The following is a 24,558-nucleotide window of genomic DNA, read 5'->3' as shown; positions in this document are numbered from 1 at the left end:
GCCGGTGTGATTCATAGATTGTCATCTATTTTGTTTGCTGCACTGATTAGAAAGTGAACAATTAGTACTGTGTTGCTTATGGCTGGTGTGAGTCAACAAGTAGTACTGCACAGTTGGTGTTAGAGCAACTGAACCTGCATTCACTAATATTTAAATATCAATTTTGTGGCAAAAGGTCTGCCAAACTCGAGATTTTTTGTTTGTAATTTTGTACTGTTTCACAGCATTGAACATGTCCAGTTGTTGGTCTCTACCCTTACAATAACAGAGATGACCATTTACTGTGTCCTTGAGAACTACCTAAGGAAGATGGCGTTGAAGTATCAAAGCCTTAAACCGGCTATCATAAGTCTGATTCTTTTATAGATCTTTTTAGAGTAAAGTTGTGAGCAATAATCAACTAATCAATGAGGAAAGGCTTGGCTCTAATTGAATATTATTTTACATCCAGCTAGCTAGGCATCCCCTATCAAATTGTGGCCATTGTCTCTGGTGCTTTCAATGATGCGGCAGCGAGGAAGTACGATTTAGAAGGATGATTTCCTGCATCGCAAACCTATAGAGAGTTGGTGTCATGTTCAAACTTGTTATACCCGGGAAAACAAAGGGCTGACGTGGGAAGAGTCACGTTACGGGTGACCTGCTCCCGTCAGGGCAACATGCACACGTCAGACCTGCAAAGTAATGTGGAGCTCACACGCGTCCATTCCTCTGCAACAAGTCGTGCGAAATCAGCTTGGAAAAAGGAAAATGGGACGTAAAGCCGGATTACATCCTGACAATCACACCAACCCATGGATTTAATGATGATTACACGCCTCAATTTGTTATAAAATGAAGAAGACCCCTCCATTAAGGGGATTCAGCCATTCTTTACAAAAAATAACTCTCTCTCTTGTAAAAGAAAACACTTACTTTTCATAACTTTTTGTACGTCAGTCCGCTTCGCGACCTGACCCACACTAAAATCAATACAACTCAGTGGACGTAGGACTTGCTACCTTAGCATCCGAACCACTTTAAAAGTTTCCCCTACATTTATTTCATTTCATATATCCATTATCACGTGCATTAATTCATCAAAGAGCAAAACCCACGTGACAATTGGTTGGTGCCGAAAACGAGCATCAACAANAGAAAATCTGTTAGTGGATATTGTATAAAGCTAGGCGAATCTCTCATATCATGGAAAACAAAGAAACAAAGCACTGTGTCCAGGTCATCAGCAGAAGCAGAATATAGAAGCATGGCAAGCACAACTGCAGAGATTGTTTGGCTTTTGGGACTGCTGAAAGAATTAAACCTGGAAAAGATAAAACCTGTAAAACTTTTCTGTGACAATAAAGCTGCTTTGCAAATTGCAGCCAATCCAATGTTTCATGAGAGAACGAAACACATTGAGATTGATTGCCACTTTGTGAGAGAAAGAATCCAGGATAAAACCTTAAGCACAGAGTATGTATGCAGTGGTGAACAAATAGCAGATATCTTGACCAAAGGACTGGGTAGACAGCAGCATGAGAAATTGGTTGCAAAACTTGGAATGAAAGATATCTACAAGATACCAACTTGAGGGGGAGTGTTGAAGGGCAAGTTGGCCAGGATTGTTACGTGGCATCTGAGTCAACTTAAGTTTGTTAAACGTCAGAGTTAGTTAGTGTAATTAGTTAGAATCAGTTAGATTAGAAATGCATGTGTAAACAATGCATGGGTTTGTATATAAACTGTACAGTATCACGTGAATAATATGAGAGAGAGATTCTATTCTTCTTCTCTTCAAAGTTTATTCAATATCTTCTTCTCTCAAATCTTAACAGAAGGGTCCTTGGAAAAAGAGGGCAAACACCCACCCCTAATTTTTGCTGCAAAAGGCAGTAAAATATTCATCATTGTCTTCTAATGCCAAAATAAGGATCGAAATCTAGTGATTCAACCATATTTTTGTAAACTGGGGAAGTTTGATCTGGACTAAACCGGCTAGCACTGATCATCGGTCAAAGATGGTTGACTGGCTCTAGCTAATAACTATTGTTGTTATAATATATTTTATAATATTTATTAACTACTTATTAAAATACAAATTAGTATGAAGGAAAATTTGTATTTTGACTAATTACTTTGGCTTAAAATACAAAAAAGTTAATATGAAAATATAAAAACTTGATTAAAATACAAAAATTATATTAAACATACATATTAAAATTTATGGATTCAATACTCCATAATCCAATACATTATCCATAAAAATTGAATCCAGTTCATCCTTAGATTTTAATCTTGGATTGGATTAGACTAGATAGAAATTCATATGAATGGGATCCTATCCAATCCACCATTTTTGCCATTCATAGTTTTCTCTTATACTCTCTCGCCTTAATGTTTAATTGGAAGGAATATAGTACAGTTAAAAACCAACCGTACAATAAAATGGGTTAATTTAAATAAAAGAAAAATAACTTTAAACACCCGCTAGTTTTAGATAAAGCTCATGACGCCCTACTGTCAGTATCCCGTGGATAATGACAGTGCTCCAAAGCAAACATCTAAATTTTTGTATTTGATGTGAATGATTAGGTTTTGTTATGTGTTAAAATATTGAATGAGAATGATGTGTTTGAGAGATTTGAATTTTTTTTGCTATGAATTTGGGTAAATGTAACTTTCTGATTTCTTACTGGCTTGTTATTCATTGAAGATTACATTTTGGTTCCCCCAGAAAATATTTTCTGGCTTTGCCCTTGTTTGAGAATAAAAATTACTAGATATAATAGAAATATGCTATAGTGTGTGAATGAGAAATAATGAAAAAAATTGCTAAATCGGAACCCAAATTAATATACGTAACCATATAACTAGTTCAAAATAGAATTCATCCCAATTTCAATCAAACATTGGAAAACATGGCATATGTATATTTATTAATTAAATTGAAAGGAAATAAATAACAGACTAGAGATATTGCTCTGATACCAAATATAAACAATATATATATATTCAATTTATTAAATTGAAATCAGAAGGATAAGAACGTACCTCTAATCATAGTAATCAAATTTCTAAGGTGCTTGTAAATTGGGATGAGTTCTAGTCTATTCAAGACCTTAGTCCATGTATTGATGGAGAATCACAAACTTTCATGTAAACTAGTGACCATGTTTCCCTCTATGATATTTTTGGTTTTACATAATGTTTTTATGAAAGAAGAGTTTATATAAATGGTGATTACTACAAAATAATTGATGGGAAGTAACAAGTAATTGGTGTAGGAGGTTAAAATAATAATGAGCCACAACTTCCCAAAAATTCTTGAGAATCATATATTTTGTTGTGGATTGGGTTCAACGACGAAGCAAAGATTTTGTCTCCGAGAGGGCAAGCAAAAAACATTTTAAATATTATAATCCATGAAAAATTAACTTTTTAATTTATTAAGTTTTGTTAATAAATCTTCGAATACAAAATAATTTTGTATTTAATTTATATATTTGATTGATAACAAAAGAAACAAAATAAATATATTTGATATATGAGATGAACAAAATAAAATAAAAGTGATAATGCTTGAATTTAGGCTATTTTGATTAAATAAAATAAATGGGTAATGTTAAAACATAGGGTATAAGGCATAAATAAATTGTTCCAAGTGCAGCGGGGACTCAAGCCTCCCCTCATACATTAGTGGTTGTGTCCCTAATTGGTTTTTGAGCCGAGATAAGAAGATTTTATTAACTTTAATTTTAAAAATTTAGGTAACATAATTAAATTACCTAATTTTTTTGTGACATTATTGAACGCAAATAAGATTTTAATAACTTTAATTTTGAAAACTTCTTTCTGTTAATAATGTTCTAAAAACCGGATCGGACCGGCCGGTTAAACCGGTCCGACCGAGTTTCGGCAGTGTTTCTAGTCCACTGAGATATAAAAACCGATATCTTTAATTGAACCGTTTTAAACCATGGTTAGACCGGTGTAATAGTATCAGATCACCGGCCAACCGAACCGGAAGAAAAACCAATTCACAAATTAAAAATTCCTAAAAGGCTAAAATCAAATCAGATCTAAATCTTCTCATCTCATCTTCATTCATCTTCGTTCTCTTCTGGGTCAGCTTCGTTAATTGCCGACAGCGAACCATCATTCATCTTCAAGAATCCGAGATTTCTAGCTTCTTTCTTCTCCAGTTCTCCCCTCCGTGCCTGAAAACTATCAACTGACCAGCCGATCATCTTCAACCTTCGTTCATCTGCGAGAGTGGGTGCTTGCTATCCTGTATAGCTCCTACCGCCCCCATCCCGAGCAGCTTTTACATTTTAATCTTCGTACTTTTTTATGGCTGTTCTTTTGGTTTCTTTTTTTTTTTTTTTTTTTTTTTTACTTGACATTATAATCGTGTATGGGTTTCTTGATTTTTTATTTTAGTTGTGGAATGCTTGGGGTTTTGAAAGTGCTGGATAGGATTTATTATTACTTGTTAAGTGTGTGTTATGGTGAAGTGGTGGTGGTGTTTTGTGGTGGCTGCGGGTGATGATTTTATATGGTGGGGATGGGTTTGGGTGGGGAATGGTGGAGGAGGTGGCTTTGGTGTGGGGTTGTGATGCCGATGAGGTATGTCTTGTGGCTTTGATTTGTTGGGCGTTGTGTTGATTTGGTGTTGAGTTATTGCCTTGGTTTTTTATTAAGAGCTGTAATGGTGGTTTGCTTGTATCGGGGAAAGATGGGGGTTGGGAAAAAGATAGATACAAGAAATTTTTTTCATCTGAAGTCAAGATGAATAAAGTTGAATAAAGGTGGTTTTATTTAATGGTTTGATTTGCACAGTAGTAGAAGTGAATTAAGATGAGACCTTTTTATTTGGAGTTGGAAATAATGCAATTTTAATATTTTATTAGCATTGATTCTTAGCCACCAGACTAGAGGTGACGGTGGGGCGATCGTGCCGAAATTTTCACGGCCCACAAAATATATGAGCCGTGCCACATTTTTTAAACTCAAGCCTCACAGCATGGCCCATCGTGCCATGCCATACCATGCCTGTGTGGGTTGTGCCGTGTCATGCTTTCGTGGGCCAGTCCATGTGCCTTCTCAAAATATTTAAAAATTTTGTTTTTTTTTTTAATTTTTATAATTATATTTTATAAAAAACAAGGACAGTATCTCTAAAATTTATTAATGCTTCAGTTATGGCGGAAGAATATCGTGGTTACATGATGAAATTAAACCAACAAAACAAAAGAAACATATGCTATGCATGGAAAGAATAAACTTTTTATAATATATATTAAAGCAACGGCTACATTGCAATGGCTACAAACAAATTTTTTTTATAATATATATATTTTTTTATTTTTTATGGCACGTGGGCTGTGCTGTGCCGGGCCAGCCCACAAATATATATATATATTTTTTTTATGGTACGTGAGTCATGTCGTGCCAGACCATGTGTCAAAACCCGTGGCCCATAGCACGGCCCCCATGGCCCGTGGGCCATGGCAAGGCATGAAATTTTCTTGTCGTGTCGTAGGGGGTTGTGCCAAATTTTTTGTGAGCTGTGCTGACCCGTGCCACCTCTACACCAAACTCTTCACGCGAATGCCTAGATAGCAGGGGTGTTATCAAATTTGCAGGGACGCATTAATAAATTTGTAGGCATGTTTTTGCTAGAAAAAACCTTTCGGGACTAATGTGTAATTGCTGACATCACCGGTCAGACCGGTCAGCCCGGGAATCTAGCCTTCTAATAGGTCAAGGTCCGATTCAGTTTTCAGAACATTGTCTATGAAGTTACAATAATAGGAATAGTTAATAGTATTCTAGAAGTTATCCATGCATTTGGAGAAGAATTCACCCTTTTTTTTTTTATAAAATCTAGTATCTCAAGTGGTGTTTTAATTTCCACGTTTATAACTTCTTTTAAAACTTTTAATTCTGAATATAAATCTAAACCATCAATATTAGAGAGCATGTCATGTTTTGAAAAGTTTTCAAGATTTAAACAATTCTCCTCAAATTATCATCATCAAGCAATTTTAAATTTTCTATATTATAAAGGAAACCAAAATTATCACTATATATTTCAAATTGTTCAAACCTACTTTGAAGCGAGGAAATGGCATGATCAACTAACTATGTGAAATAATTTATTCTAAAAGATTCTTTAGCGAACAATTTCATCTCTTCATTTTCATTCTCATCAAATTTTTTTTTTCTCTTTATTGTACGTTTTTCACTAAATTTTGGTTCTATATTCATTTGCTTTGCAATCTCTTTAGCAGAAATCATAAACGATGTAAACCCATTTTCTCTAAATTTTTCAGAAAATGAAACCAAACTTTCAACTGATCTATTGCAACAACAATATCCATATTTTTAGATTGTAAATATTTACTAACGGTATTAATAGCAAATAACATTTCATACCAAATAAATATGCCTAATAGAAATTGAGAAGTTTCAATCTCATATGTTCCTAAAGAAATAGCTTCACTTTTTGTTTTAAGATCTTCACTAGTTTCTGCTAATTGATATAAAACGCCTCTTATTTGTGGAGCTTGAAATTTTATTGCTTTAAAACTTTAGCCTTTCATTGTTAAAAGAAATTCAACGTGTGAGATTGAATTGAGGGTGAGTAATTTGAGACATGTAAATGACTATTTTAGCATTTAATTGTTAAAAGGAATTCAATGTGTTAATTTAGGGGTGTAAATTGGAATATATTAAACTAGAGGTATAAACTAATATTTCGTCAAATTTTGTGTGGGAATAATGTAAAAGTTAATAATAAATTTGGGTCTTTTTGGCTTTTTTGGGGGGCTCCTTAGGCCAGCCTAGGAAAGAAATTGTAAACTTTTTTTTTTTTTTTTTGGTAATATATTAAAAAAGAATACTTATAAAAAATTTAGGCCCTTTTTGTTTCTATTTTTTTGGGGCCCTGCACAGGTGCCGCACCTGACTAGCCTTGGGCTAGCCCTTGTTGTCGCTTTCATTTAAAAACTAACTAGTAATTCTGATTTCTCATCTTCTCAAGATGCGCAGGTATATATTAAATTTTGACATTTGTACATCTATTGAAGATGTTTTTATCATAAGATATTTTAGTTGCAGAAAAATAAAGGGGTGGTAGCCAAGCGAGCTCGAAAAAAGCTCGGTTTGGCTTGAGATTTGTCCGAGCCGATCTCGAGCTCGAACGACTCGGCTCAGCAGGCGAGCTAAGTTCAAACAACCAATGCTCGGCTCGCCAAGCTCACATATAGCTTCAGTAAGCTTGGGGATATCTGATATTTTTACAACTATTAGGGGTTATATAGAATTTATCAATTTTAAAAAATAACAAACACACCCCCAAAAAGGCAAATAAAAGAATCATTTTGAATTTTTTATAGGCTTGAAAAATTGTGGCAGGCTGGTAAGAGAGGAGTAGAAGAGAAAGTACAAAACATTAAATGAAACATAAATAAAAATATATTTTCTCCCTTATCTCTTCTCTCTTTTTTCCCCCTCTTCTTCGTCCCGTCTCTTCTTCTTCATGTTTTCTTTTTCCATCTTTCTCCAGATTTCCTCCTCCTTCCATTCTCTTCCTTTTTGTTGATGCTTTATTTTGACACTAACAACCTCGTACGTATAAAGAGCTAAGAAAGATCTTAAAAATTACATGTGAATAATTATAAGAGTTGATTAGAGAATGTTGTTATCATAGTTTTACGCAAAGATTTAAAATAAATGAGACAATGAGAGTTTTATAGTGGTTTGCGAGCTTAAAGAAAATCCTATATCCACTATTTTTTTTATATGAGTGAGTTCTTGGTTATTAGCCAAGTTTATGAGAGGTCGTCAATTGCGATTTGAATTACAAGTGTTTTGTGTTCTAAGTGTTCTTAGATAATATCAAGCCAATCTCTTTTTCGTAGGGTGTCTTTCCTATTTTCTTTGTTGAATTCAGAGTGTGTGATCTTGATTTTGTGAGGGGCAGCTGCCTATTTATACCTACTAAGTTCAAGGTAATGATTACAAGTCTACAAGTGGGTAAGTATCGTTCAAATCCTTCGTGTCGTCTCATTGGTTGATAACTTAGGAAATATTCTTAAATTGAATGGGGCTTGGACAGCTGTGCAAACCAAATTCATTCACAAACAACACTTGAGTTAGCTGGGTTGTTGACAGCTATATTCTTTCTATGTTGGGCGATGTGACAGACTTTGGACGACGCAAAACCTTTCTAAACTCTGATTGGTGCTTGTTGACATTAGCTTATGTCGGCCTTAATTTTTTTAGGCATAACACTTTTTTTTTCTTCTTTTTCTCCTCTTCCTTTTTTTATTTTCTCTTCCCTCATTCTTTCTTCTCTTTTTCATTTTTTTTTTCTTGGTTTACCATTGCTGACTAGGGCCATGGTTCACCCTTTCATTAAAATGCTTGACAAGCCCCACTAATAGTAGAGTAGCAGCAAGTGAAAGTAGATACTCGAGCAGCTGTCGAGTTCAAGTAGTCTCAAGCTCATTTAAAGCAGCTCAAACGCGAGCTCGAGTACCTTTTTTGGCTCGTGAGCTCGAGCTCGAACACGAGTATTCATGCTCAACTGAGCTCAACTCAAACTCGAGCTCGGCTACTGTTCATCACAAGCCAAGCCAAGTTAGGCGATACTCAGCTCGTATACACTCCTAATTGGAGTATGGATCACGATGTTTCCTTGACAAACACCAAATGTTAGTGTTGAATTTTCCAGATGTTAAAGACTTTTAGGGAAATATTAGATAATTCTTTCCTTTACTGTGATAAGGAGATCACAGAAAAGAAGAGAAGATTGAGCAATTAAACTTGAAGTTCTGGTCCTCAAGGAATTGTCGAGATATGAGATTTTTTTAAGAATTTTTATCTTTATCTTCATTTTCCTACTTACTGTTAAGATGTGTTTTTATACTGAAACTTCATATAATATAGGGAGAACAACATTTTCCCACCCAAGGTTTGGTGAAACGACACTTTCCCACCCGTCAAGTTTCAAAATGACACTTTCCCACCCTTCGTAAAGTTCTGTTAGTGTTTTCGATTAATATTTGACTGAAAATATGAAAATACCCTTAAATAGTTTGCCTCTTAATTAGTTTATTATAAATTAAAATCTAGTTAAGTCAAAGTCTTCACTCGATTATTTATTAGTTCGAGTGTAAATATATATTTTTTCTTTTGTTTATTTAATTAAAGAGGAATATTGATTTTCTATGTTAATTAGTAAAAATGAAAAACATTATATTATGAAAAACCTAATAAATTTAGTAGATTATTGAATAATAGTAATGAGATATTGATGACATTATAAATAAGTATAAAGGTCATTTAATTTTAAACAATTCCATAACATTACTTAAAACGTTTTAGGTGAGGTTAACTATTTTTTATTTTTTTACTTTTTAATATTTGACTTTTTGACTAATTAAAAAATAATAAAAAATTTATAAAGTCAAATATTTAAGGGAATTTTTGTCTTTTCAATAAAATATTAATGAAAAACATAACAAATTCTAATGAAGGGTGCGAAAGTGTCATTTGGAAACTTGAAGGGTGGGAAAGTGTTGTTTCACCAAACCTTGGTGGGAAAATGTCGCTCTCCCTATAATATAGTTGAGCCTGGGCTGGGCCAGTCAAAGCTTGGGTCTAGCTCTAGCCTGGCCCAACCTAGTTATATCATAAGCTTAATTTTCCATGAGATAATTCATTTTTCATCCCTACGTGTCTCAGTTAGCAGTGGTGTGAAAAACCGGTTAACCAAGCCGGTCTGAGCATTTTTCAAACCGAACCGAAAAACCGGTTCAAGCAAAGATCTAAGAATAATATTTTAGTGCTAACGATTTTACTAACCAATTTACTAATTTTGTTAAAATCACACATAATACTGTACCTTGCATATAAGACCCATATTATACACTATAAAATCCGTTAATACCACTACTCAAAATCTAAACCAAAATGGGACTGAATTATTGTTTAAACCGATTTTAAACCGGACCGAATAATCGGTTCAAAAAACCGGTTAACCGGTTTTGAACCGATTTTTTAATTAAAAAAATTAATTTCTAATTTTTCCCTTCTTCAAGTTGAAACTCAATCACAAGTAATCAAAATCCTTTCTTCAAGTTTCATGTAGTGTTTATGGTTGGTCTCAGTTCTTTGTCATTCATATTCTGGTATCAAAAAACAAAAAGACCCAAATCTGAATTTAAACATTACAGAGATACAATCTTGAAAACCAAAATAAAAAAGTGTAGGCACCGATTGACGCCACCTGCTAAGAGACCAAACAAGTTTGCTCGGAAGGTGAAATAGTTCATAAACTGAAGTTTACGTAAGAGAAGAATCTGTTAAAAAGGCTAAAATCCTATGTCATTCCCTTCGATACTCACCTTTTCATTAAAGTTTAAACACAACACAAACTCAACAGACATACAATAAAAAAAAAGGGAGAATATATAAATTAAAGGTAAATGTTAGAGGCTCTAAGCAGATTATCTTAACATAACGTAAAACAAACTCAAAGCCATGACTAAACACACACGACACAGAGAAATGGAAGGAAAGTACCTAAACAAAGGCTGGAGGCTAAAGAGAGCTTGAAAACCCTGGCGGCTTTAAATATAAACCTAGGGAAGTTTCGAGGGAAGAGGGAAGATCTCAGCCGCACATCTTGCAAAGGAAGGATTTGATTTGGTGTGACGCAAGTTTGTCTTGGATTGTACATCCACAACATAGCCACACATCATATATAATATATTAATTAAAAACCGGTTTTAAAAACTGGTTTCCAAAATTGGTTGAATAGATAACCGAATTGGAAAACGGGTTTAGCCAATTTACGAAGAATAATACTTTGGGTACTAACGGATTTTACTAATCAGTGTACTAACTTTTGTTAAAATCACACATAGTACTCGTATTATATGTATAATACCCGTATTGTTTTAAGTTAATACCCTGATTAATAAAATCCGTTAATACCCATAACATTACTCTTTTATGAATTAAAACCATACTGGTTTTTTAAAAAATTGATTTTTCTGTTCAACTTCAATTTGGTTTTCAATTTTTTTTTCACACCCCTATGAGTTAGTACTATTTTAGTCCAGTCATTTCAAATATTTGTTTTGTCCTTCTTGTCTCAAATTACTACTATTTTAGTCTTTTGCCTTTAAGAAATGTGAGTTAACTATAAAATTATATTGAAATGACAAAAATACTCATATTTTAAAGTGATTAAAATTATATAAAACAATGCCTGGCTGGATTTGCTTATACATTCCTATTAATAAACCGCCAAAGAATTAAAGATAATGGGTTTTCTCATGGACTTAAATAAAAAATAGAATAAATAACTGAACATGTTACACTGAGTCGATGAGAAACATATAGCAGGGATATGATTATTATTCAAACTGAAGCAACTCAATGAAAATTACACTACAAGTAAACAGCAGGTCTACTACAAGTAAAATGAAAATCACACGACTTGAAAGATAGAACATATGGTTTGTATGATAGTGAGTAGTAGAAGTATAACTGCCGCAACAGTTCCTGTGCCTCTCCATGGATTGCTGAAATAAACTCTTCTTAAAGTTGCGATCGCTTTGTTCCAATTACTGTTACAGTGTTTTTTGAGTTCCTCGCACGTTTCATAGTAAGAGGTTTCACTTAAACCGATACATCGACAGAGTTTATTAAACATATTTGCTGTGGAAGAATAGTCCCTCGCATAACAGGAAATAATTCCACGCTCAGCCAGCAAATCCACATCTTTCTCAGTATCGATTAGGAAATCCATTAGCTTTATATAATTGCAAAAACGAGTATCCTTTGGGTAACAACATTGCTCCAAAGCCATAACGTTTCTAATTACACATTCAGTCCCATCGACTATTTTGAAATATGGTAGTTGCAACTCATATAATTGCTTCTTAAATCTTATTAACTTGTCTCCTCTTTGATCAATTTTCTTAAACTTCACTCCCGACTCATGCAGCTTCGTTGCAGATGGTAAATTTGTAAGACGTTTGTTGACTTGACCTGATATTGGGTAATTTTCCAATAGAGTGTTTCTTTTCCAATCTGTGAAATGTTTAACTTGCAATTGGGAAGTTGGAATATTCAATGCCAAACTGGCATTATAACGGTAGAACTCAAAAGAAAGCTCCATCAAGGTAGGCATGCATGTGTAAACAGAAGCTAACTTGAATATTTTATCAAGGACAAAATATGGAAGTTGATTCTCAAGTAACTGCAAGTCTGAGCCCAGATTATATCTTACTGTTGCTATAGATAGTAATGAATCACCTGTTCCTTCATGGCGTTTATTCCTTAAGAATAATTCTATAATGAAGATAGCATCATATAGAATCATCATTATGTACTTAGGACCCTTGAGTTTAGATGTCTCTGCATAACACTTACGAATGTCATTTTCATTATCCTTGATGAAGTTAAAAATTTCACCTTGTTTCTTGGGCGTTATACGTTCAAGAAAACTATTCATATATCTTCTTTTTTCCTTTTCCATATTAGCCAATTTTTTGTTTTCATGGTGAAGAGGACCTATTGAAATTAATTGAGGAGTGTAGGCTCCTTTATTTACTCTACGAATCGGTTCAGGAACCCTATAAATACAACACTTACTAGGATCAAGCTCAGACTCCTCAAGTTTTTGTCGATGTCAATTCGCAACTCGGCCAAACCCTCGTGTTCCAAGGAAGCACTCATCTCCACGTTCATTCCTATTACCAAAGTGCAGACAAAATAATCTCTAAAAATAAATAGACAAATGCAAACTCAAAAAGAAATCATTTTCGTGTATGAGGTTATTTACTTAAAATTGCCTCGAGTTCCTAATTTATATGCACGCATTATTCTCTCATATACTACAAATATTTATTCATATAAGATACTACAAAATCTCTTATATCCACATCACTTATATGCCAAGCTAATTAAGGGCTTCTTTTGTTTATAATCCTTAAATAATTCTAAAACCAAAAAAAATAAATAAATAAATAAATAAAAGGAGACTGATATAATACTGAGTTACTACTTACTAGTTTATGACAACTTAACAACAAAATTCAATTTAATATCTAGATCCTGTAATACCTTAAAATGCTTTTGGTGAAATGACAACTTAACTCTTAAACTATTTTCAGAGCTAGAAATTATAGAAATATAGAACAATTTTTTTTTCGTTTCTTTGTAAGCATATAAATTGATAGTTATGCACGGTTTATTAATTTTTTTTTAACTAAACAACAGAATAAATAGGAATATTTTTTTCTGGACCAAAATGATAAAAAGAAAGAATACGAATACATAATTAAAATAATGAAACAGGTGCATATTTGAACCTGAATATTTTGGCCGGAAATCAATGAGTAGTCGATAGCACCAGAGCTTATGGTATCTCCTCTCAAATATATATTTTAACGGTAGAGAAATGCCACTTAAACTTATGGTATTTCACTGTATATAGTATATATATACTTGTTAAGGTGCTTCCCCGTCCGCTCATGATAATTTTCTTATTTAACACGTGACATCCAACGAGTCAACCCTTGTGTCCCATCTCCCATGTGTTGCCTAAACATCTGAAAGAAAGTTAATAGACCTTAGAAATAAATGCTTCTGTAAAATCTTAAATGAGATTACCTGTCATGTTTCCTGTAAATCATTTTACCAAAATTTGTCACATTAAAAATCATTTATAATTATAATTATTTAAAAAAAAGATAATAAAACAAAATATATATTAACGTTTTTCTGAAATAGAGGAATATACGTAATATGTACATAGAACAATGTTATATTTATAATTGAGTTTTACAACTAAGTTATATAAACAGATAAAAAATAAATGATATAATAATCATTTCACATAAATTTTGTACAATTTTTATCTGTTTATATGATTTAGTTGTAAGTAAAACATTATTGGTATACGTATATTTGGCTTAAGTTTGTTAAGTGTTATTTCTCTAAGTGGTAAGTGCCCAAATAATTTTCCTATTATTTGTGAATGTTAAACGGTGCTACATTTGTAAGTCTGGAGGTTCATTTGGTCATATTCTATATATAATAAACTGAAGAGAGTTATAATTAAATTGGTGAAGGGGTAAGAGACAGGCAATCAAATATTTTTAAAAAGAAAAAATATAGAAAAAGGAAGTGAATGAACAAGGAAGTCTTGGGCTAAGTATTTTACCCAGTGTCCACTGTCCATGCCTTAAGTGAAGGAGCTAAAAGATAAACTGTATTTGTCAATATATATATAGAGAAGTGGTTGCCTTGTTATGCGATATATATATATATAGAAGTGGTTGCCTTGTTATGCGTGTATATATATATATATCGCATAACAAGGCAACCACTTCTCTCTATATATATATATATATATATAGAGAGAATTGGTTGCCTTGTTATGCGTCATACAGCTGGTAGTCTTTCTTTTACATGCATCATACAGTTAGCCCCTTATAAATATGTACTCTAATATCATGCATGATTCACGTTGTAGCAACTAGCAAATACTGAAGAGCAAAAAAATCAATGCATATAAAATGAAAGACAAAGTCTTCTGCATTGTGAAGACTAAACAATCAGTAATTTCATATAGAGAAATGAACTTCTCAAATGTTTTCATAGTATGCATATTATATAGCTAAAAACTGATTTGATGTGGCAATCCAAGTGATTCATTACAAAAAAATATCTCAGCCATTCAATCATGAATAATAGTACATTTACAAAGACTTTATACAAAATCTTTTCTACAAAATGACGTGTCAGATTATGATTGAAAAAAATTAATATAACAAATCAATTTTATAAATACACATTAATTAATGATAGTGAATAACATGACAATGCATGAGTAGTGTAATATCGCCTTGTATGGATGACTTTATATAAAGTCTTTGTAAATGTAATATTACTTGGAATAACACAAAGAGTAAACGACTTTTTCCCACCCAAGCTTTGCCTTAATGACACTTTTCCACTCAAAAAGTTTTAAAATACCACTTTACTACCCAAAGTTTATATTTCGTTAATACCCAAACTACACTTCACTTTCTTAGCCGACGTTCAACGAGTTACTAGGAGCTAGAATAAGAGGGGTTTTGTAGAGTGGAGGTTCAAATGGTAGTGATAGAGAGAATTTTCGTTGCCAAAATCGGCCGAAATCAGCTTTAGGTACTAATGGAATATAAACTTTAGGTGGTAAAGTGGTATTTTGAAACTTTTTGGGTAGGAAAGTGTCAGTAAGGCAAACCTTGGGTAGGAAAAGGTAGTTTACTCTAACAAAAAATAACGAAAGGTAGACCGTAGGAACTGTGTTTTCTGTTGCTTAAGGAAGAACAAAAAGAGAGGAAGAACAAAATATTAACAAGAATACATTAAAACGTTGTCGCTTTTATTTAAAAACTAATAGACTTTAACAGGTTTTGAAGTTCCGTCAACTCTTCAAGACATCCCCTTTTCTTCAACCAGTAACTTCGTTTTCTTCATTTTAGTTAGGTAATTTTAAGCAACTCTTAAATCATCAATTTCAAAACCCAACACTTCTAACTTTCTAACTTGTAATTTGAATTCTCAACATCCTTCCTCAAGCAAAGCAGTAAGATTTTTACATACTTCTAACAAGTCAATAATTAATACGATATGAAATAGTCAACAACTGTTTATAAGTAAGTTAATACAAAGGAGTGCTGACCCATCATATGTCAATGTGTCCTTTTACTAAAATTTATAACATTAATAATCATCTATAATGTAACTATCGGTGAATTAAGTTATATTTCAAAATATTAGATGATACTTAAAGTGCGGGGCTGATTAACAAGAAAAAGTCATATATGATAATATATTCTTGAAGAAAGGCCTCACAAACCGAGAACCATTCATTATGGTACAGATGTCTATAAAATAGAAGCAGCCACATGATATTCTTGAGAAGTGTGGGGCGAATTAGCAAGAAAAATCCAAACACGTACACCTCCTCAAATCAATAAGTGGGAGCCATTCATCAAAAGAAGAAAAACGACAGGTGATCAATAATTTTTAAAAGATTTTTAATTAATTTTCTACAACAGTAATGCAGCCTGCACGCAGATGATATTGATATGTGTGGTCTATAAGCATGAAATGGATCACATGAACTTATTTCCACATTTTATGGATAAGTGGGGCCATCAATCTTATCTCTTTCACATAGAAAACCACCAAATGATAATACATTTGGTTTTGTTGTGGGGAGGATGGGGGTTCAAACGTGAAAACTTGATTAAAAATACAAGAATTAGATTAAACATACATATTAAAAATTGTGGATGAAATAATCCATAATCCAATCCATTATCCACAAAAATATAATCCAATCCAATTCATCCTTATATTTTAAAATTGCATTGAATTAGATTAGATAGAAATTCATGTGGATTAGATTGAATTGGATAGGATCCAATCCACCATTTGTGTCATCCATAGTTTTCACTTTTTTTTCCTAGCCTTAGTGTTTAATTGGAAAGAATCTAGTACAGTTAAAAACCAACAGTACCTCTCTAGTTTTAGATATATGTGACGCCTTACCGTCAATATCCCATGGATAATGACATTGCTTCAAGGCCATAGTGTTTCTCAGTGGACATTTAGTCCCATCGTTTATTTGTAAATGTGGTATTTGTAAATTTTTGTAAGTGAAAGAGTTAGGTTTTGTTATGTGTTAAATATTGAATTGGAATGATGTTTGGTAGTCGAAGTATATATGGTTTTTAGTTGCAAAAAATTCTTGAGAACCATACATTTGGTTGTGGATTGGGTTCAGCGACGGAGCAAGGATTTTGTCTCAATGGGGCAAGTGAAAAAAATTATAAATATTATTATCCAAGATAAGTTAACTTTATAATTTATTAAGTTACATTTGGTGACTATTGTTCCTCTTCTCTTCTGTGCTATATATATATATAGCTATAGTTAAGTCTATTATTCTCTTCTGTGCTACATTTGGTGATTATTGTTCCTCTTCTCTTCTCTAGATTTACAAGATTATAAAAAGTTCAATTTAATCTATAGGTACTCCATCTTCAATTCGCATCATTTTCAAAATATTAGATGATATTTAAAGTGTGGGGCTGATTAACAAGAAAAGTCATATGTATGATACTTAATAATTAATTACTCTTGAAGAAATGCCTCAAAAACCGAGAACCATTCATTATGGTACAGATGTCTATAAAATAGAAAACTGTGTGGTCAATTAGCAAGAAAAATCAAAACACGTACACCTCCTCAAATCAATAAGTGGGAGCCATTGATCAAAACAAGAAAAACGACAGGTGATCAATAATTTTTAAAAGATTTTTAATTAATTTTCTACAACAATAATGCAACCTTTAGGCAGATGATATTGATAACTGGTAAGTGTGGTCCATAAGCATGAAATGGGTCACATAAACTTAGTTCCACATTTTATGGATTAGTGGGCCATCAGCCTTATCTCTTTCACATGGAAAACCGCCAAATGAAATCATACGGCTGCTTCTATTTTATAGACATCATTATGGTTCTCGATTTTTGATTTGAAAGAATCTGATACCGTTAAAATTACTCAACACCATCTGAGTTATTCGATAACCTTGTAGTTTTAGATATGAGTGACATATGACTCACGACCCCTTACCGCCGTTAATCAGAGTTACTTAAAATCTGTCATCTGACATCATACACAACTTAAATTTCATATTTACCCCTGATTTGCATAAAATAAAATAAAACAAAAATAAAATAATAAATATAAACCATTTTAAATTTATATAATAAATAATCAAATAAAAATCACTTATGACAAAGTAGCCTTCAGGAGGGCAACGCGACAGATGGTGGCGTGACAGGATGATGGGAAGGGGCAGTTTGAGAAGATGGGAGGAGGCGACTTGAGTAGAGGAGGTGGTGGCGGCGGCCTAAGGAGAAAGAGGAGAGTGGCAGCATAAAGAGAAAAGATGAAAGAAGGTGCCGACTTTTGAGGAAAATAATGTTTTTAGGCTTTTCATTTTTTTTTTTTTTTTTAATATGTTATGATTTTGTAATTTGAATTAGTTTTAGAATAATACTACACATACATCATTCTCATAAAACATTTCTTATATAATATTATATGGTAAAATATGATTGGATGAAAGTTTAATTTTAACTTTAAATTAGTCAATCATATTTTATCATATAATATTGTATAAAAAATGTTGTATGAAAATAATGTATATGTAGTATTATTGTAGTTTTAATCTTTATTTTTTTTTTTTAATTGTTATTCATATAAAGTTAACTTTTATCCCTGATGTGAAAGGTGTGAACGTTTGACTAATAATAGGGTGTTGTCAGTTTTATTCAAAAACAACGGGGGTTCATATTTAGGGTATATCTCAGGGGTTTGGGATTTCCCACAAAGAGATGATATTTAGAAAGACTATTATTACAATGAAAAAGAAGTGGGGCCAATTTAGAAAGACTATTTATGTCTTGCAATCATTAAGATCAACAGTAATATCAATTATTAAATTAAACATTATATTATATGCAATATGGGTTCCCATCTTATAATTGCATGTACAATTTTTGTTAAAGTTTTTAAAAAGATAAGTGTTAAATTAAAAAAAAAAATTACTCTCAAATCTCAATTGAGAAAATTTCCAACTACATTTGGTGACTATTGTTCTTCTTCTCTTCTGTGCTACATTTGGTGATTATTGTTCCTCTTCTCTAGATCTACAAGATTAGCAAAAGTTGAATTTATATTATAGGTACTCCACTTTCAATTTTCTTCATTTTCAAAATAAAATATATATTTTATTAGATGATATTGAAAGTGCAGGGCTGATTAGCAAGAAAAAGTCATATATGATACTTAATATACTCTTAAAGAGAGGCCTCAAAAACCGAGAACCATTCATTATAGTACATATGTCTTTAAAATAAAAGCATGATATTGGTGAGAGTGGGGCTAATTAGCAAGAAAAATCCAAACACGTACACCTGCTCAAATCAGTAAGTGGAGCCATCGATCAAAACAAGAAAAACATGTGATTTTTAATTAATTTTCCACATCAATAATGCTATAACCTTTAACAATTATCTTAAATTTTTTATTACAGTGGCATGCCTCCACCCCCTCCGTTTGAAACGCATGGCTTATATGTTTCTTACGACACAAACAACCTAGAATATAACGCAACATGGCAAAATCGTTTAGTGTTGGTTTGGAAAAGAGAGAAGGCTGTCTTAACGTACATTTCTAAAAGATAAAAAAAAAAATTATCTATTCTGATGCATATTATGTATAAGAAATAAAAAAACACAATTTTTAACATATCATAATATTAAATATTCTATCTTCTAACGTCTTAACATGTGTTTTAAGAGGCACGTGGAGACAACCCAAAAAAAAATATTTTTCCTTATAGTATAAATGATTGATAAGTAAAAAAGATAAAAGAAATTGCATTTCAAGAAGTAATTAATTAATTTTCAAAATAAAATTACATTTCAAAACATATTACAAAATTCACATCCCAAATTATGTGTCATTTTATTTGACAATGTCATGTCACGGTAGTCACTAATTTACCACTTCTTTTAAATCTCAACACCATATGAGATTATACACCACTTCAGACTCAAGAAAATTTTGAAATTATTTTTGCGATGAATGGTATTATCATTAATTAATTTATACGAAGATATGCACGTGAGAAATTACGCACAATTATTATTTAATTATCACTAATGTAACTAAGAAAAGAAACTTTAAAGATATTGAAGTGGTAATGCTAGACTACAATGATTTGGTTGACCAAATAGAAATAAATCACAAGAGATTAACTGTTGTAGATATAGACAAAACAACTAACAAAAGAGGAAAATTTATAAAGAAAGACCTGGTAGTCAATAGCTATTGATAAGTGTGGACTGGGGAGTGGAGGTGTGGGGCTATTAGCATGAATCACATGAACCAATTTTATGGATAAGTGGAGCCATCAACCTAATCTCTTTCACCAAATGAGAATATTTAATTTCTACATGAATGATGCTATACAATATATTACATCATACCTATGTATCATAATAATTTCTAACTTACGGTATTTGAAAAGAATAATATTACAGTCATCAGGAATAATGCATCGAATTTATGTATCGAATAACATGATATAATCCTAACCATAGATTAATATTAAGTTATAATTAATCGACGGGCAAGATTTTGTCACGTCATTCGGTGTACAAATTCAGTGTACTACTCCCGGTGCCTCTCTTATTTTCCATTTGAAAAATATATATATGTAATGTCTTTCATTTTTATTTAGTACTTATCTTGTTTATTATTAAGATTATTCATTAATAAAACATTTAAATTGTATTATTCAAGTTTTTATATCGAGTTATTAAATTAATACTTCTTAATGTATCAACAATAAACTTATACAATACACATATGTTATTATTTAGATTCTTTTGATATACAAATAAAAAAATTATAATTTTATTTGCATTGTTAAATTCTTGCATATAATTTATAGAAAAAAAAATTTATCCTTGTGATTGTAATTATCCTTAAATTTGAAATAATACTTCAATATAACACTTGTTCTTGTTTTATTATGTTGAAAAGAATTCTTGTGTTCCGGAGCTCTTGGAAATTATCAATTGGTAACTTATGCCTCATTATTGATTTTCAAATTTATATTATTAGCATGCATCTTGACATGGAGTTTGATGTTTAATTAATAGTGCATATATAATTAGTGAAAGAAGATGTAAAGGAAATTAGGATTATGGTATGTAAATTAAGTTTTTTATTTTCATTTATTAAAATCATTGATTAGAAAGTACTTGTGAGCAATCTAATAATACAGATTTTGAAGTTTAAATAAAACAAGGTGAATGTATATTAAGTTTAAATAAAATGAGGTGAATGTATATTATATGCATTAACTATAGTATCTCATCTTACAATTAAATTACTTGTATGTGCAATTTTTGCAATCAACTTTGCAATTAGATAAGTCTTAAAATTACCAAAATTTGTCACGTTAAAAATCATTTATAATTATAATTATTTGAAAAAAATAGTAAAAAAATTATATATCTAAACATTTTTCTGAAATATAGGAATGTACGTAATATATACATATATTTGGCTTAAGTTTGTTAAGTGTAAATGTTAAGCGGTGCTACATTTTCTGATTATCTGGTCATACCCAATAGATAATAAACAGAAGTGAGCTATAATTAAAATGGTAAAGTGGGTAAGAGACATGCGCTAAAATTTTTTCAAAATGAAAAAAAAAAAAAATAGAAAATAGAAAAAGAAATTGAATGATCAAGGAAGACTTGGGCCAAGTCTTTTACCTAGTGTGAGATAAAAGATGAACTGTCTTCGTCAATCAATAAATATATATTTAAGTGGTTGCCTCGTCATGCATCATGCAGTTAGTTGTCTTACATGGACAATAATTAATTGGTGAGAGCGACTATCATGCATGATTCACGTTGTACCAAAAAATTCAATGCATATAAAATTAAATGTGAACACTAAACAGTTGGTAATTTCAGATAGAAAAATGAACTTCTCAATTTTTCATTTATCTCAAATGTATTTACAGTATGCTTGTATAGCTAAAGATTGATCTACATGGTAATCCAAGTGATTCACAACAAAAGAAAATCCCAGCCATTCAATCATAAATAATACTATATTTATGAGAACTTTATACAAAATCTTCCTTACAAAGTAATATGTCAGAGTATGATTGAAAGAATTAATATAAAAAATCAATTTAATAAATACACATTTAATGACAGTGAATAACATGATAATGCATGAGTAGTGTCATGTCACTTTGTATGGATGACTTTGTATAAAGTATTCATAAATGTCATATTACTCTTTTATCATTAGAAACAAACACAAAATTACAAAAGCTGGATAGTAGGATCTATGTTTTTTGCTGCTTAAGGAAGAACAAAATACTTTAAAACAATGTCGGATGCGTCTGGCTTATTATTTTTGCCTATATTCTCAATCCTATTCTCCAAATAATGTTTGCAAAAATATTATCCTATTTTTTTAATTACTTTTAGACCCCATAAGGTTATTAATTTCATTAAATACCCCCTGAAAAAAGTTTAAAAATTAACAAAAACACCCCCGTGACCCATACTTGTCAGCTTCTAGCAACCGTCGTCGGTGGTAGCCAGAATCTGCTACAACGATGAATTACCGACCGGAACTGGCCGGTAATTCACCGATCTGGCCTTTTCCAACTAGATCCATCGTGGATCTGGACGGCCAACGACGGCCAAATCTTGACCATCATTGACCGACAACGACGGCCATATCTTTGGCCGTCATTGACGGCCAAAGATGGCCTTCTTTGGCCTTTTTCGGCCGTCGACGGCCACATATGGCCGTAGATCTGGCCTTTTCTGGCCAGATCCGTGGTGGATCTGGCCGGAAAAGACTATAGCGACGCCATACTGGCTAGATCCAGCCGGTATGTGTAGTTATGCAATTTTCCGGCTAGATTTCGATGATGGTGGCCGGAATCTGGCACTGCAGGTGGTGGGGGTCTTTTTGTTATTTTACATATTTTTATATATTGGAGTATTTATTAAATTAGCAAACTTAGGGGTTATTTTTTATAAATTTTTAAATTTTACCTCGTAATACTCCCTATTCAATTATCCAATACTGTCCTCAAAATCCTATCCAAAATAATAAACCAAACGCACCCGTCACTTTTATTTAAAAACTAACAGACTTTAACAGGTTTTGAAGTTCCGTCAACTCTTCAAGACATCTCCTTTTCTTCAACCACTAACTTCGTTTTCTTCATTTTAGTCAGAAAATTTTAAGTAACTCTTAAGATTTTTACATATGTCTAACAAGTCAATAATTAATACAATACGAATTAGCCAACAACTGTCTACAAGTAAGTTAATATATAGAGGACCTTAAAAATAAAAACTTATATAAATTCTTAAAAAGAGATGATCCATCATATGTCAATGTGTCCTTTTCCTAAAACTTATAACATTAATAATCATTTATAACTGTAACTATCAGTGAAAAATTGAATAAAACAAAATGCGTCTATCATTTTTCTACATTTTCACTTAGTTTGTTCAGTATTATTTTAGCAGATGCTGTTGAGAAGTGTTTTATAAAAAGGCAGTTTGAAGTGTTTATTAAAGTCTGGTAATGTTCGTTTAACAAGAAACGTTAAACGAACAGATGAAACGCTGCGTTTGATGAACTCAATATTGAAGAAATCCAAGACCAGCCCTATTCCTTGAAGTTTTTTATCTCTAAATTTTCTGTTTGTTTCTCTAGAAAGTTTTTCTATTCTTTTTTTTAATTTCTTTCTTTCTTTATAGAATTTCCTCATTCGATGCTAAGAATCTCACATCGTGTAGTGTGGGTAAACTTTTAGTCAGATCCCCTGTAATTTAGTCAAACTATATCAAACCTCTTTGCTTTGAATAATTAGCAGCAATTACCCTGCTATTAGTCAAGAGATTATATATTTTTCATTTAATATTAAGCTCTGCTGGTTTCTAGCTTCTCATGCTTAATTCTGCCTGAATGTACATTTACTTCACAGTTGTAATAAATTGAAAAACAAAATTAATTGTAATAAATCAGAATATTAATTTGATAGCACTGCTCCGAAGCCGTTATGTTTCTGAGCACTAATTCTGTCACGACGCCTACTGCAAGGACCATTTGCTGTATCCTTGAGAACTACCAGAAGGAAGATGGTGTTGAAGTAGCAGAAGTCTTACAACCATTCATGGGTGGTAAGACCTTCCTGCCTTTCAAAACAAAACCAGTTGCTGAAACTAAAAGGAAGAAATCCAAGGCTTAGGCACATTCTTTATAAAAATTTTGGAAGACAAATGAAGATTGAAGGAGATGTTAAACATCTGCAAAATCTGATTTCTCTTAGAGGAAACATTGAAAACTGACATAAAAACTGTTGTGTGTTGAATTGCCAAGCAGGATAGCCTTATTTTGTGACCCATGTCTTAAAGTTTATACATTATGTTTTCAGGATTTGTCATTAAATTACAGAACTACAAAAGTTTGCTTCTCTTCAGTCATCTGGATCATCATTGTGGAATTTTCCCGTTTGAAGTAAAATTATTGTCAACGAACAATAAAATAAAGTGGAATAATTTACTGTACAAAATATGTTCAATTTATTGACAATTTAAGATACGCAAACTTAATTGTGTCTTATCTATGTCTAGTTAGTTTAGATTTGATCATGGAATTGATTCAATTGAACCACTGAACTTGGTAGCACTCCCTATTTCTTTTGTTCTCATTGTCATGGCTGAAATTCTTTCAAATTTATAAATTTTGTTCTGTAATTTTCTGGCACTGTTACAGACAATGAGATCAATGTTGTAATATCTTCATAACAGACAGCTGTTCAATTTAATTAGTAATCCAGATAATAGTTTTCTCCTGAC

The 24,558-nt window shown here is 32.0% G+C and overlaps 1 protein-coding gene across 1 annotated transcript; it reads right to left on the bottom strand.

Moving 5' to 3' along the window:
* Nucleotides 1–11,488: 11,488 nt before the first annotated feature.
* Nucleotides 11,489–16,654, bottom strand: LOC116140591 (UPF0481 protein At3g47200-like). Its single transcript, XM_031426206.1, has 2 exons — nucleotides 16,583–16,654; nucleotides 11,489–12,673 (listed from the first exon to the last, which is right to left on the bottom strand). Exons 1-2 carry the CDS (start codon nucleotides 16,652–16,654, stop codon nucleotides 11,489–11,491), a joined length of 1,257 nt encoding a protein of 418 aa, XP_031282066.1.
* Between the last annotated feature and the right edge of the window lie 7,904 nt (nucleotides 16,655–24,558).

This window comes from Pistacia vera, unplaced genomic scaffold, assembly GCF_008641045.1.
Source record: "Pistacia vera cultivar Batoury unplaced genomic scaffold, PisVer_v2 Contig374, whole genome shotgun sequence".
Taxonomy (NCBI): Eukaryota; Viridiplantae; Streptophyta; class Magnoliopsida; order Sapindales; family Anacardiaceae; genus Pistacia; species Pistacia vera.
This window is presented reverse-complemented; position numbering and strand designations above follow the sequence as displayed.